General features: G+C 39.9%; 7 protein-coding genes across 7 annotated transcripts; 3 read left to right on the top strand and 4 right to left on the bottom strand.

The window, feature by feature from the left end:
* Nucleotides 1-570: 570 nt before the first annotated feature.
* Bathy19g00600 (methyltransferase) lies at nucleotides 571-1,377 on the bottom strand (the record flags this gene model as incomplete). Its single annotated transcript, XM_007508026.1, has 1 exon — nucleotides 571-1,377. The coding sequence occupies one exon, from the start codon at nucleotides 1,375-1,377 to the stop codon at nucleotides 571-573; it is 807 nt and encodes a 268-aa protein (XP_007508088.1).
* Nucleotides 1,378-2,715: 1,338 nt separating this feature from the next.
* Bathy19g00590 (methyltransferase) lies at nucleotides 2,716-3,510 on the bottom strand (the record flags this gene model as incomplete). Its single annotated transcript, XM_007508028.1, has 1 exon — nucleotides 2,716-3,510. The coding sequence occupies one exon, from the start codon at nucleotides 3,508-3,510 to the stop codon at nucleotides 2,716-2,718; it is 795 nt and encodes a 264-aa protein (XP_007508090.1).
* A 571-nt stretch (nucleotides 3,511-4,081) lies between these two features.
* Bathy19g00580 (unknown protein) lies at nucleotides 4,082-5,257 on the top strand (the record flags this gene model as incomplete). Its single annotated transcript, XM_007508029.1, has 1 exon — nucleotides 4,082-5,257. One exon carries the CDS (start codon nucleotides 4,082-4,084, stop codon nucleotides 5,255-5,257), a length of 1,176 nt encoding a protein of 391 aa, XP_007508091.1.
* Nucleotides 5,258-5,329: 72 nt separating this feature from the next.
* Nucleotides 5,330-6,678, bottom strand: Bathy19g00570 (fucosyltransferase; the record flags this gene model as incomplete). The annotated part of the gene is made up of 2 exons (XM_007507971.1): nucleotides 5,330-6,568; nucleotides 6,643-6,678. 2 exons carry the CDS (start codon nucleotides 6,676-6,678, stop codon nucleotides 5,330-5,332), a joined length of 1,275 nt encoding a protein of 424 aa, XP_007508033.1.
* A 329-nt stretch (nucleotides 6,679-7,007) lies between these two features.
* On the top strand, nucleotides 7,008-7,922 carry Bathy19g00560 (predicted protein; the record flags this gene model as incomplete). Its single annotated transcript, XM_007507994.1, has 1 exon — nucleotides 7,008-7,922. The coding sequence occupies one exon, from the start codon at nucleotides 7,008-7,010 to the stop codon at nucleotides 7,920-7,922; it is 915 nt and encodes a 304-aa protein (XP_007508056.1).
* Nucleotides 7,923-8,684: 762 nt separating this feature from the next.
* On the bottom strand, nucleotides 8,685-9,692 carry Bathy19g00550 (unknown protein; the record flags this gene model as incomplete). The annotated part of the gene is made up of 1 exon (XM_007508018.1): nucleotides 8,685-9,692. One exon carries the CDS (start codon nucleotides 9,690-9,692, stop codon nucleotides 8,685-8,687), a length of 1,008 nt encoding a protein of 335 aa, XP_007508080.1.
* Nucleotides 9,693-10,662: 970 nt separating this feature from the next.
* On the top strand, nucleotides 10,663-12,291 carry Bathy19g00540 (methyltransferase; the record flags this gene model as incomplete). The annotated part of the gene is made up of 1 exon (XM_007507985.1): nucleotides 10,663-12,291. One exon carries the CDS (start codon nucleotides 10,663-10,665, stop codon nucleotides 12,289-12,291), a length of 1,629 nt encoding a protein of 542 aa, XP_007508047.1.
* Between the last annotated feature and the right edge of the window lie 2,303 nt (nucleotides 12,292-14,594).

The raw sequence follows: 14,594 nt of genomic DNA, 5'->3' as shown, positions 1-14,594 counted from the left end.
TTCCATGCCTTTCTTATTGACCCATCAATTTCTTCCGGTTTCGATTGGAAATCTTTAATACACGGTTCAATAATATTCCTGCAACACTGCGTCTTTGATTACGTTGACATGATTCTTGAAAGATAAAATCCATTGTCGGGCTTTTTTTGCGATGCACTTGGGAACATTGTGATGACGCCGTGCGGTTCATGAGCCACCTGCAAAGATGCAGTAAGTTTTGAAGGTGTGAACATGAAACCGTAACGCTTTGCTAAAGATTTTGACCAGTTCCATTTGGAGGTTGGCAGGCGCTTCGCGCTCGAAGAGTGGGGAAATTAAAAGACTGCAGGCTGGTGAAGAGATTGAATAACCAGTGAGGTAAATAATAAGGGTTGTTCTAAGTTTATGAACGGTAAGGAGCATGAGCAGGCAAAAAAAATCCAATAATTAGAATTGTTAATACAGTATTTTTTGATACCTTACGACATTACAGGAGTGAGTCTGTCGATTCTAGGGGATGACTGAATTCAAATTGACCGGCAGTCACTCAATGGCAGTCACTTTATTCTTGTTTTATACTTTTTTATTGACTTAGTCGTCATAAATTACTTTCACATCACACTTGTTCCCTTTTAGAATCCATTCTATGACTTCATTTGCACCTGCGGGTACCTGAGCTTTTTTCAACTTGTGTAAATGAAACTCTATCATAAGAACATCTATCCTACAGGCCATGCCAGTAGAAAAAAGTGACCTCAAGACATCATATTCTGCACCTTCGATATCCATTTTAACAACTACTTCTGCAAATACCGGGATACTTCTTAAGATTGCACTTAAACTTACTAATCGAACAGTTTGATTTTTCCCTAGAGAATGGTAATGGCCGCCAAAATTGACTTTCTTATCTGCAATTAGTGAAGTTCCATATGAATGCGTTGATACATCATCCAAGTAGATAACGGATTCCGAAAATTTATCTGAAACTGCTGTCTGTAATATAACTTTAGTTTTGAAGCCTTTTTGGTTCATTTCTTTTTCAATACCAAGAAGAGTTGCATCGAAAATTTCGTTTGGTTCAAAACTTAGAACGCAAAAGTTTTGGCGCTGTTTCAGATCGTACATTCGATCAATAGAAGATGTCTTGGCCCGCCCGCTGTAACTTGTTCTAGTTAACCATCTCAATATCGTATCCCCACGATTGGCCCCCAAATCCAAGAATATGTGCTTGCACTTTTCAAGCCAAGCCACATATTCCTCCACCTCAGGAATTCTGTCCCCCCGCCGTGCGATAGATCTATTGGCGCCGTTCGAGCGTATTATATAAATGAATGATAGACACAAAAAACAATATGAGATCAAGTTGACATGGCCTCGACAAATGCTTTTCAACCTCATAGCAGAATCGTCTCTACTCTCAATTCGCACGATTTTGGGGGTGAATCCGTGTAAATTTAGTTCAAACCGTGTAAATTTTTGTACTGGGGTTTGGTGTGCGCAGAGGAGTGCGCGAGAATGGATACGAATGGCTCTATTCTATGGAGAATAGTTTGTAGTGGTCGTAGAACTTTAAATTTTTAATTTTCATGCACATACATATGCTTTTCTTTTGTGCATTCAGGAAGGTGTTTCAAGCTAAAATTTTTGCCATAACACTAGAAGTTTTTTACTAGAAGTTTTTTTGAAGCTGTTGCTTTTGTGCCACGTTCGCTTTGCACGTGGGCGCTTCGTTTTGGAACCCCCATTCTTTTTTGTTTTCTAAAACGCCATCATACATACGGCCTCAATACGTTCGTTTTTCATATTCCCTAAACCCTAACCCATCCCATTCCCTTCTACTCTCTTCGCTTCTGGATTGGCAACCCTACCTACCTGCTTTGCGGGTTTCCGGGTTTCGTGACTCTTCTCGAGAGACGCGTTCGCGCTCCGCGCAAACGCTTCGCACTTTGAACAATGTTGTATCAAACCTTGACCCAGATGAGACCTCGAGTTCCGTGTTATTTTCTGGGTCCCATAGAGGACAAAGCAAATTCGTCGAGGTTCGGAAGCTCTCTGCCTTCGCACTTTCTCCTCCTCCTCCTCCTCTTCTTCCTTTTCTACTTCTCTTCTTCTTCTTCTTCTTTTTCTTCGCATATAATCCATCCGTGATGCGAATGCGTCTTCGGCATCAAAGACTGAAATCGTTTTCATTCATGTTTCTCCTCTCGTATTTATCTTTTCTCGCGTTCGATGTCGTGAGTCGCTCGCGGGGTAAACCTCCTTTCTCTTTCTCTTTCTCTTTCTTTTTCTTTTCCCCAATTTTCCCAGTTTTTTCTTTTTTTTGCGAGATACACGGAGAGAGACAATGTAAAAAGCGCGTATTTTCCAGCTCCGAGTTCCTACGAACGTTTTATGAGGTGTATGGGTGCATCCGCGCGCTTTTCAGCTCCTCTCTCTCGCGCGCGGTCCCCAGTCAATGCGCTCGAGTCAGGAGGGGACAGGGAAGTGATGACGTGTCACGCTCTCGTGCAAAGTTGGTTTTCTGTCTGGGGAATCAAATTCTCAACTTTCATTCTCGTGCGAGAACGCTCTTTGTTTAATTAGATCTCAAATTTTGGTCGTTCAGGACGGGCTCTTAGAAAATAGTATTTAGGTCCACCTTCTTTCGAAAAGAACCCTGGCTCGAGGAAGAAACAAAAATTTGGAAACTCAAAGATGAAATTAAGGTGATAGTGTAAGCGATCATCGCATAGTAAGTCAATAAATTTTCTTGAGACAATAAATACGATCAACGTGCCTCTTATTCGGCGCATAAACCTTATTTTGTCCGCGGTTTTTGAAGTTGTTGATGCTGTACCCATATCGGGGATCATGAACTTCCTCTTTATTTATTTGCAAAAACATGGCCATTTTTCTCTTATCTTCCTCTAATCCATATTTTGACAACTCAGAAAGCCACCAAGTTCGTGGTTTTACTGTTTCGTGAATTTTCAATCCACTTTGCTCAAGCTCTACAGCGGCAGAGCTACGTTCAGGATGGTTCTCATGTTTTGAAGGGTCACTTGCGATTACTAAGAAAGCACTGCCCCCCTGCTTCACCAAACTCGAAATCTTTTGAAGGGTTCGAGAAATGTCGTGCAGCGGAATATGCTCAAGAACATCTGTACATAGCACAAGGTCAAATAATTTTCTATTCCTAGACAAATGAATAGGACCAACCTCCACCCTCACTGGATCGTGATAGAATTCTTTACAAAAGTTGTTTACTACCCATTCACTGTATTCAATTCCCTCCACTTCAAGTCCTTTTGCCTCAAGTAATCTCATAACACCGCAGTTGGCCGCTCCCGCATCAAAAATACTATGCACATTGGGATACATTCTCTTGTAAAATGGAACATATCGACAGCCATCGCATCTCTCTTTACGACTCTCGTGGTATGCAGTATAAACTAACTCTCTTTGAAGGTCATCATCGCGCTGTGAACTCAAAAAATCAATATTCCTATTATTCTTGGGACTATTTGTGCTTTGCTTATTCACAATATTCATGGTAGAACAGAAACAAATGTACCCAGTATAAGACAAAACAACGACAAAAAAGCAGAGTCTTACGCCTCTCTTACGGCGCTTTTCCAACGTTTGCACCATCCCGTGCAATTAAGCTTAACCAAAATGCTTGAGGTTGGGCGCTAGCTCCTGAGGGCTTTCTCGTATACGCGTAAGTAAAGAAAAAGTCCAAATTTTTTGTGACCCATCAGTTGTGACTCAAAACCCTAAATAATCAAAAAAATAAATTTTTATTTTCCTTTCAAAAAGGAGACCAAAGTCGGCAAAAGTTCCTAAAGTTGCTGACGTTACTATAGTTGCGGGTTGGGGGGATTTGTGTTAGAGTTGGGGTATTCCTTTCGCGTGAGAGCTCGTGTGGTCGCGGTGGTTTGCGGAGGTCGGGAAGCTTGGGCGTGATGGAGCGGACGAACTAACCAAGCTTTATCTTTTTATTTTTTGAACGCAGTCTGCTGTTTCTGGAAGTTAGGGGTCGCGACTCTCTGCGCTCGTAAATAAAACGGTGCTTACGTGTGTCTGACATCAACATAAAAAAGATCCAGCGCACTGATCGTGAATGAAGCTGGGCAATTTTATTTATTATACTTACAAGTATTTGTTTTGCTGTGCTTTTCTGTTTTGCTATGCTTTTCTTGTATTTGATTGTCTCTCAGACACGAACAGACGAAAAGTGGAGGAAAGAAGGTTCAATTTAAACCTTCAGACGGCGACGAATACCTCAGCTCACCAAGATGTTAATCTTTCTAAAAGATGTTCAGGTTATCAGCCAAGTGGCAGCTGCCTGAGAGGAGTTGCGGGCTACAGATGCCCTGACCATGACGGGAAGTGCATGAGGTCTACACACAAGAAGAGCTGTGCATTCCCTGAGTCCGGCGAGTGGTCTTCTGAATCACAAAAATGTAAGTGGTTCCGAATATTCTGGGGAAAGAATATCATCATTGTAGGAGATAGTATGATGAGACAAACGTTTACAGCATTAATTGCTGTATTTAGAGATAATTCGATAATAATCGATTACAACCTTTGGAAGTGTGGGTTTTATACTTTGCATTATTCTACTTCTTCGACTGAATCACAGCGAAAGAGACTATTTGACACCCTACTTTTAACCGAAATACTGAAAAATGACAAATATTTATGCAAAAATATCCCACAAGAATTTCCTATAATTGATGGTATTTCAATATTATATCTCCCAGCAGCAACATATTTGCAGCAACACAGAGTTTTACAACATGAAATCAGCAGAATGAAATTGAATGAGGAAAAGTCCATTTTCTTGTTTTCTCATCAAATGCATGAATTGCTCAACATAAAATCTTTCGAGAGTAATATTATTAATTCTTTGCCAAGCAAGCTATGTATTGAATTTGAATCTTTTTTTGCAAGGACTAAATTTGTCAAAGAAAATTTATTCATTATCGGCACGCCTTATCAGCACATTCCAACAAAACTGGCAGCCAAAATAGCTATGACACGGGACCTCGTTATGAAAAATTGGGCAGAACTTTTTGGTGCAAATTATATAGACCATGACAACATAGCTAAAAAGAAGAAAATTCAACCTCTGAAGCTAAACAATTGGCATCATCAATGCTATCTAAAAAGAGATAGAACAAAACAAAAGGTACTAGCTGTATTCGGGAGGGCAAACAATGCGAAATGTAATGATTTAGTGAATAGTGCTATTTTGTATGAAATTACTAAAAAAATAATGGGAAGGGAAGTTTAGTTTTTTACACCGAACGAAAGAAAAGATAATCGAATATGACATAGAAGTTAATGAATCTGTAAAACTTTCAATCTAGGAAATATTAGCACTGAGAATATCTATGTAACCATGTATTCTTTCTTCTTCTTCTTCAAAACGTGGAGACCGTAACATCCACACAGTAGTAGTCCATGTTGAATAGCTAGTTCCCATGAATTTTTCTCCTTGAACGCACAGAGCTTGCTCTATTACAGAAATAAGTTCCATATTTTTACTTTCAACTACTTTTCGACCTATTTTGCTATCAGAGATCATTTTGAAATCTACGAACTTTCGAACACTATCTATGATACGAGCATCAGCGTCTGAAGCAAGGAATATTTTTTTTCGTGTGAGAACTTGATAATCTCTCAAGACTTTTCCTATATCCTCAATATGCACATATTGAAGATACTTCTCGCAGTCCCCACAATCTCCAAAATTCAAGTAATCTTTCGCGCTTCTTCGGAAACTCTTTAAAAATATGACAAAACAAATATCACCAGACCCCCTGGTCTGCAAAGATTTTTTTCTGCATTTACTCTCACCTTTCTTTTGATATTCATACCGCCAGTGCACGCTAACGTACGCATCGTCGAAAAAAAGTTCCTTCCCTATTTCTGTAGCGGCAGTGATAATACTGCTCGAAAATTTCAGTGAAGAAGGAAGAAAGTTAAAATATCCATCAGTAATCAATTTAGATGCCGGGAAAGGCTGATATAATTCTATGCATTTTGCATCTTTGAATCTAAGTGCTGACCGCACATGTACTTCATTTTCCCATTCAATCCAACTTGTACCCAAATCTTCAAGCCTGTGTGAATTGATAATATTTTTCAGATTTGTTTGAAAACCATTATGTTGCATAGCAAATTGTCTATCGTATGCTTGTTTGGAGATGCTTCTTGGCGACATGTTGACAATAAAATCAATACTCCCGCCACAGAATGTACTACATCTATCCATGACTTCCAAGTTTAGAACATTAGTGAATGAACTTACATCAAATATTTCCATAAAATTTGTGAACTTAGTTTCAGCATTAGTTTCATCAGATTTTCTCCGCAAAAACGGAGATAAGCAATATGTTCGATTTAGAGCCTTTGCTATAGCCATTCCATTCAATATTTGATGCACTTGGTTATTGAAACCAGAGCCTGAGAAATGAGTAACAACAAAACCATGAAAATTGCCGACGCTCCGCTGCACTATTGTAGTTTTTTTTCGTGCTCCCCCACTTTCTAATTTTCTTACTGTTCTCAACATCACAAGTAAAGCAAGACAGAAGAATACCTAAAAAAGTTGCCAAGATTAAATAAATCAACTTTATGAAATACGAGCTTGATATAAAATATAAATTCGCATACCTTGTTAGATCTGATGACGCTTCTACTCTTCCACATTGGTACAGTACTCAAATCCTAGGCCGACAGGTCTTACCCAAAAGTTATTCTTTCTTTGGAGGAGGTTGACTTTGAAGCAAAAAGAGGTAAAAAATCACCTAAATTTTAAATCCTAAAACCCTAGACACCAAAAAAACCAACAAAGATTACAGAGTGAAAATCAAACCACACTTCTCATTTTATACCTCGACTTTAGGGTATCTTCAGTGTTAGCCACGACACAGTTTTCACAGGGGATATATGCATAAAACATAAAATGGCGTCCCAGGGGATAATTTGATTTTTCTCATTTTCTGTGCTTTTCACATTTTCAGCGGGGAAGTCAGATAATGTTGAAGTTATCGATATCGCGAAAGAAAGTATTCTTGGCGTGCCTTGCAGGCCTTCTATCATATTTCAGCTGTTTTTTATATAAGAAGCTTTCGACCGGTGTAGCTCAAGCAGATGCTCAGAAGACAGTGGAATCTGAAAGATACAGTACAACTCAATTATACTCCCACACGGACTTTTCACTGCTTGGACTAAAACTTCTTGCTGACACTGGAATGCAATCCAGAAATATTCATAAGCAGAGAGCCTACAGTATGGAAGCTTTAGAAGAACTTTACAGTGTCGAGCCAACCAGCAAAAGTGAGATGAAAAGGAGGGTCGCGAAGGCGGTCTTCTTGTCGAACAGGGTTGACCTCAGTACCTTTAAATCACTTCATTACATTGATTTAGGAGCACGGACTCATTCATCCAGCATTCTTTGGTTTAAAAGTCATTACCCAAAATTTAGCAAAGACTTCCAAATTACTGCTTTCGAAGCAGACCCAAGTTACAGCATCGAGTACGAGGAGCTGCATGACATAGACTTTCATAATTTAGCAGTTTGGACTAAAAATGAAACTTTGAGTTTCGGTGGCAAAATGGGTCGAGTCCGAAGTGGAGCCAAGTGTAAGAACAAGTGCAAAGAGGAGGGGAGTTATACAGTCCGAGCTATAAATTTCTCTGAGTATTTACTCCGTCACGTCAACCCAAGGGATTTTGTCGTGATGAAAATGGACATTGAAGGAGCGGAATATAATGTAGTACCTCATATGCTCAGTAACGGAGTTTTTAACTTAATCGATGAATTCTTTCTTGAAGGTCATACAATGACATTGAGCAAGCTTGAAGAAGTAAGACATCGCAAATACGAACATATTATAAATATGCTGAAGACAATTCGAAGTCTTGGTGTGTGGGCCCATGAATGGTTCTGAGATGAGCGCTATGTTTTCGTCATTTTTGTTCTAGAGGTCTGTGCTTGAAGAGAACGAAGTAATGGGAGTTGCTCGCAAAATAACTTTTTATAGTGATCTACTTGCGAACTGAGAGTAAATCGCTTTGCTGTCTGTAGCCCTAACTCACTCACATGCCGCCCGAAATGTTTGGTTTTGAAACAGAATTTCATGCCAGTCAAGAACTTCGCTCGTACTATTCGCGACTTGGACTCTCTCCAGTCTACGGAATGACACATATCCCCTGGAGCTCCTCCTGCCCAGTACGACTTCCAGGCAAAAATTCTTGAGGTAAAATTTTCATCCTCCTAATACTGGACGGTGGAAGTTTGCATGCAGGATCCTATGATGATGGATATGATGATGGGCGACCCCTTTTACTTCTTTAAGCTTAAAAACCGGTTTTTAAGAATAATTCACGCTTTCAGAAATGGACCAAACGGACGCGGAAAAGTGCGCGATGCGCGCGCGCTTCGCATAGAAAAAGAGGTCCCGAGCTCGAAATGTTCGAAATGCTCGAAATGTAGATGTTCGAGAACTACCTCCGTTGGAACGAGGAGAAGATTGGTCGTAGTCAAAACGAGTATAGACTCGTCGGCGCCGCGTTGGGTCACGTCGTTCTGGTGGCCGCCGCTCGACCCACAGCATGACCACTGTGATGGCCGGAATATATTCGAGTTTCAGCGCGAACCGTGGCGGACGCCGTCGTCCATGGCTTCGTGATCACTCAAATTTTTGCGTTTTTTATCTCAAGTTCAGTGCAATCCACGAAGGTAGTGGTTTACGGTTTCCGACAAACGATCCTTTTTTATTGTATATGTAGTAAACAGTTCCTGAGTTATAAATGCCTGCCAAATAACTGAACGCGCTATTAGCTAGTACAAGAACATCTGCCGTGATTAGAGAAGAGAACGTCTGCATTAAGTCATCTACAATATGTTCTGAAACTGTATGATTCAAGCAGTTCTCATTCTTTGCCATCCCTCGGGATCCGTAACGACACGGAACTGTAGGAGCAGATAAGTGGAGAGAAACACTTTTCTCCGAGATAATATCATAAAATTCATGTTCATTCCCTTGTGAATACACGTGGAATTTTATTTGCATATTTTTATACCTCTGTCTTAGTACTCTTATCAAAGACAATAACTTTTTGTTTGATAACACTCTGTGAGAAGGAGCATCACCCCTGCGCAAGTGAACTACTATATTTGTGACATTTTGATCTGACCCGTTCTCAGTCCCATAACTTACTCCATCATTAAAAGCTGCTCTTAGTGAAGGTATGATCTTCAACACAGAAGAAGGTTTTTTTGAAAAAATACTAGCGCATATGTGGGTTTTTGAACAAATACCTACAATAGATTTGCCTTCGCGGCAGATGAACTTTTTTCGCGGAAGCAAGCCTTCTCCAAGCAAAATTTTGGATCTAATTGAACTACAATTTTGGTCTCGTCCAAATAGAACATGTGCAGCCCCGCTCAAGTTCAAAAAATTCTCTAGCGCTTCTTCGTGTCCTCCAACATGATGTAAATGATAAAATGGTGAGTGGCAATACGCAAATCCTTCATTTACCGCGGTAGCTATAAGACCTATACGAGCAAGAGACTCTCCACCGAAACCATCCTGTCCAACTGCCTTCAAATAAAATGACGAACATCTTGCATCTGCATCGGTGATCAGCAGAACTGAAATGTTAAGAAAACAAGGAAAGAAATAGATGGAGAAAAATATTTTTGGCCAGAATTTCATGTTGTATGGGGTAACTCTACAATATTGCTAGTTCGAATTCAGTTATGGCAATATTTGGCATCTATGGCAACTGGCTCTCAAAAAAGAAGAAAGGAAGAGAGCCCTTATAAGTGGGATATTCCTTTGTTCCTTCCTCAACTTTTCCTCTAAAGCTCAAACCCTCAACTCCTAGCTAGAAGACACAAAGGGATTCTTTTTTCTTTTTTTGGTCCAAAATTTTTGGAAAACTCTCGCGAGGTCGCTCAGCTAATGCCATATGGCCATAGGCTCTAGTTCGAGCGGCAACACCGAATTTCGGCCAACTTTTTTCCGGTCAGCCAAAAAAGTTGGCCGAAATCGGTTAATTTTTCGGCCAACTTTTATAGGTGCAACTGAGAATCGAGGGCGTGAAAAATGAAAAAAAATCAAAATTCTGAACTGGGCGTCCCGGGGGATAACCAATGAGAAAAACCGCGATTGCGAACAATTCCTCCATTTTAACCACGCAAAAATAGTAACCATTGATACACGGCTTCTGTGGCGTTCAATATCATGCATAAAAGCATTTAAGGTAACGAAAATACATAAAGAAATTGCTGTGAATCATTTCTTTCAAATTGCTTATACACAAGAGATCGTTTGTTCTTGATAAGTCCACTGCTGAAGTTTATTATGAGCACCATTTATGAGTGAAGCACATCAAATCCTAGCACACAGTTAACAACATTCGTCGAGTTCGAATTCAACAAAACTTCACTAGTCTACTCAGGATTGATATTAGTTTCGTTCATGTCTGCCTGGGCTTGTATCAGAAGCGTACATTCGACGTATATCGATGTTTACTGTTTTCGCATGGTAAAAAACTTTCTCCTCACCCAATACACCCTAAACCACAAACACCCAGTTTTCCTGAACCCGTTGTTTTTGTTGCCACACGTGTTTGTCTATCACAAGAGTTCCTAAACTTTGACACGCTCTGCTTGTAGTTAGGATGAGAAGATACAAAAACTTGGTTTCTAATTTGCGAAAAAGATCGAAGAGCAACTTATTCTTGCGGACACTTACCGTGAGCCTTGTTTTTGCGCTATGTTTGATACAGGCTTCACGAAAAAGTTGCGAAATCGTGAATGAAAAGTATACTTCAGGTAAAGCAAGTAAAACTAGTTCGATTAATGTACCTACGTTTAAAGGGTTCTCTCTTTGCTCACCATCTTTAGAATACGATTATCAAGAGCGATTACAACGTGGCAAAGAAGCTCGGAAACACATCGAAACTGTAGGTGAAACGTCTCCAAATTTGTTCTGGTATGCAGTTGAACCAACTTGGAGTTGCTCAACAGAAATAAGAGTAGGTGGACTTGGAGATGGTGGGAAGTACTTATGCGGCTATGACTTTTCTAGGCAAAAGGCTTTTGACCAAGATTGCGTCATATACTCATTTGGAAGTGCTGGGCGAGACGACTTTGAAAATTTTCTGAGCTCAAACACAGGCTGTAAAATACATATTTTTGATCCAACTCCGAGAATAAGAAAGCAGATGACGATCCGAGCACGTAAATATGGCGCGCAGTTTCATTCAATTGGTCTTGGGGGCTTCGATCGTAATTTCAACAAGGTTGGTATATGGCAGTCTGACCTGAAAGAATCTAGTTTGAAAATTTTTACTTTACCTGAAATAATGGAAAACCTCAATCACACCCGAGTTGATATTTTAAAAGTGGATATAGAAGGAAGTGAATATGATGCTTTTGAGGTGATCTTGGAAAACTGCACTTTAGATATTGAGATTATTCTCATAGAGCTGCATGTTTTAGGGTCAAATTCTAGGGACCAAATATTTAAGCTCATTTCTAGTTTAGAACGTTGCCGTTACCGCATGTTTCACAAAGAACCAAATTATCAAGGGTGCCATGGTACAAAATGCGTTGAACTTGCTTTTACAAACTTTGATTGTAAATACGAATCACCGCATGAGATCATTAAAATGAATCATGAGCGCGACTTGGCAGAGAGAAGATCCTCATTGATAGGGTATCTGAAGAATGGTAAGAAAAGGCACCATAATCCACGCTTATTTTGGGATTTTTACGAGCCAGATTCTGTTTGTAAGTCTTTGAGGAGAATTGGTGGATTTACTCCGGGGGGATTGTATACATGTGCTATGAGCAAAAAATGTCATGTGTTACTCTTTGGTGACTTTCACGAAATTCATGAGGATTTTTCCCAGCAATGCATAGGTGTAGAACGTAAGTCTATCTCAGAAATCTTTTCTTTGACCTCAAGAAGTACTCCCTCAAGGTACTCGTTAGCTGCTGTCAGATTTGAGGACAAAAATAATCCAGAGATAGAAGTGTACAGAAATCTGGCAGGAATTGTATCGAGATCATGTGAAAATTTACCTGATCAGATTTCCGTTGAAATCCACTGGATCTTCGGGACAAATTCCTCCAAAGAAGTTTCGGGCCATGAAGATATCTTGATTGAGCTTTTCACATCTCTTGAGAGGTGTAATTTTTCTATTTTTCATAAGGAACCAAATCTTCTTTCGGGACGAGGCCACCGTTATCTCATGTATGGTTGGATAAAACATGAGAAATTATTGAGTGATTGGGCTACTTAATTGATGAAATCAACGTTTGCAGGCACTCATTTTGGTTTTGGTTTGAGTCACCATAAGAGTTCGCCATGTCTCAGTCAAAAACCAGCACATATTTTTGTAGGCGAAGATAAGAGTTTTAATGAAGTTGGCATTTTGAGTGCTATCACAGCTAATTTTACGTCTTTGAATTATTGGACGGCTTACGAACATCAGTGATAGACATGGAAGATCTCTCGATTGATCTCGATTGATGTCATTTTTTTGTGATTATCGTTTGAATTGATAGCCAGTTACAATCTTTTTACCTTCATCGGAGGAGGAAAGAAGAGGCCTCAAGGAAGTTCTTTTAGGGTTTACACCTTTCAAAAAGGGTACTTTGCATTATAACACTGAGATAAAGGAGAAGAGGTGGGCTCCGGCTACGATACCAGGTAGGAAACGCAATGACAGGGTAATCCAAACAATTATAAGACGAATCGCCGATGTCGTGCGCTTGCAAGCGCGCGTAATACGCGCCCCAGGAGGGGGACAAAAAAAAAAGGCAGATTTTGGGACATAAACGATCATCGGTGATTACTGCGTGACGCACATTGTTTGGGACCAAACAATAAAACAGTCACTTGCTCTCGGGCTACGAATCCGGGGATTGAAAACGGAATAAGGCGGACGGCAAGTACGTCATTTTATCAATCTTTTATAGTACAGCTCTTAATCGTGCGAAACTCGCTGAAGATAATCAAATTACAATACAAAATCGTATCACAGAATTCTAGAAGTTGAAACATTCAGGTACGATTTCAGTCAAACTTGAAAGTAGAATGTACTGAATCTGGGCATTTTATAGGGGAAATCGCGATTTTGCATCCATGCGCACGAAACAGCACCAACGGCACCATTCTTCGCACGAAAACCGGCGATGACATCGTGAGGATGTCTGTAATGATGATCGATGATAATATCTTTAGCCCCAAGCGTCATTTGGAAGATGAAAATTGTACCTGCGAGATGCGTTGGGGCTAAAGATTTTTTTCGACGGCGCGAAAGAGCAACGGTCGGGGAGGTGAATCTTGGATCGCGAGTGTGTTTTAAGCGTTTTATATGACTTCATATTTTTTTTGGAACTTTCTTAGTGAAACCCACCTTGTATCCCCTACTTCTTCACAACTTAAGCCGAATAAACACACACGATAAGTTCACACTAGAAGAAGCAGTGATAACAGAGATGATTGGGAGCAAACTTAGGTTTTTTTTCAAAAGTAGAGATGCGAGATATAGGAGTTTAGCGCGCGTAGTCTGAGCATGTTTTTGTTACAAATTTCGTCTATGTTTTCGTCTATGTTTCTACACATTATCGCGCATTGAAACGGATCTGCTTCGCATAACTTAGCCAAACCTTCTAGTGTAACATATTTGTTCCTGTTGTTATCGTTATCTTGTATTCGGACGTGTATCTGAGGTCTTCAACGCCTTCTCACAAAATAGGCTAGCAAAATTGTGCCATATGGTGTAATTTGTTTTTTGTTTCATTACAAAGACATGAAAGACAGAAATATTGTTTTCGTGATCTGTGCTCTAATAGTGATTTTTGAGAGAGAATTCTCTCTCAACTCTCACGTTTCACTTTTTTACGCGTATTGTGTACGAAAAAGAAGGAGTACTCCCCTGGTGTAAGAGTCACAACCCTATGTTAGCCACGACACCGTTTTCACCTGGGGACCTTCCTCGAGGTCGAAAAATTGCCCCAAAACAATAAATTTTATACGAGTAGTTTATTCACCCTTTTTCTTCAGGCAGAAGCAAAAATCACGAATAAACAAAAAACGAGTTTTATCGTTTATTGATTCTGTCGATGAATAAACAATAAACGACCCACATTTATTGTTTATTCATCGTCAGAATCAATAAACTTGTTGACGCGTATATCTGCGCGCGCGCGCGCATTTCGAAGGCGAAAATGAACGAAAACGACGAGAATGTTGATCCCATGCGTGATGCTCTCCGGATGTCGAACATTTGCGTCCAAATTGAATGTACAAAAGAAAAGCATATGAATGTGCATGAAAATTAAAAATTTAAAGTTCTACGAGCTCTACGAACTATTCTCCATAGAATAGGACGCTTTTTAGCTCCTCTCGCGCGCTTTTGCGTTCAGTAGGGTACCACTAATGAATTTTGTCTCAAGTTTGACCGGAAAGTCTCAAGTTTGACCGCCCAGTTTAGAGGAAAAAACAAAAACAAAAATCAAAATTCTGAACTGGGCGTCCCAGGGGATTGTAATGAAACAAATTACACCATTTCACACAAACCACATCTTTCTAGGAGCT

Source organism: Bathycoccus prasinos (genome assembly GCF_002220235.1).
Source record: "Bathycoccus prasinos genomic : Chromosome_19".
Taxonomy (NCBI): domain Eukaryota; kingdom Viridiplantae; phylum Chlorophyta; class Mamiellophyceae; order Mamiellales; family Bathycoccaceae; genus Bathycoccus; species Bathycoccus prasinos.
Note: the sequence above shows the minus strand (reverse complement) of the source record. Positions and strands in the feature narration are given on the sequence as shown.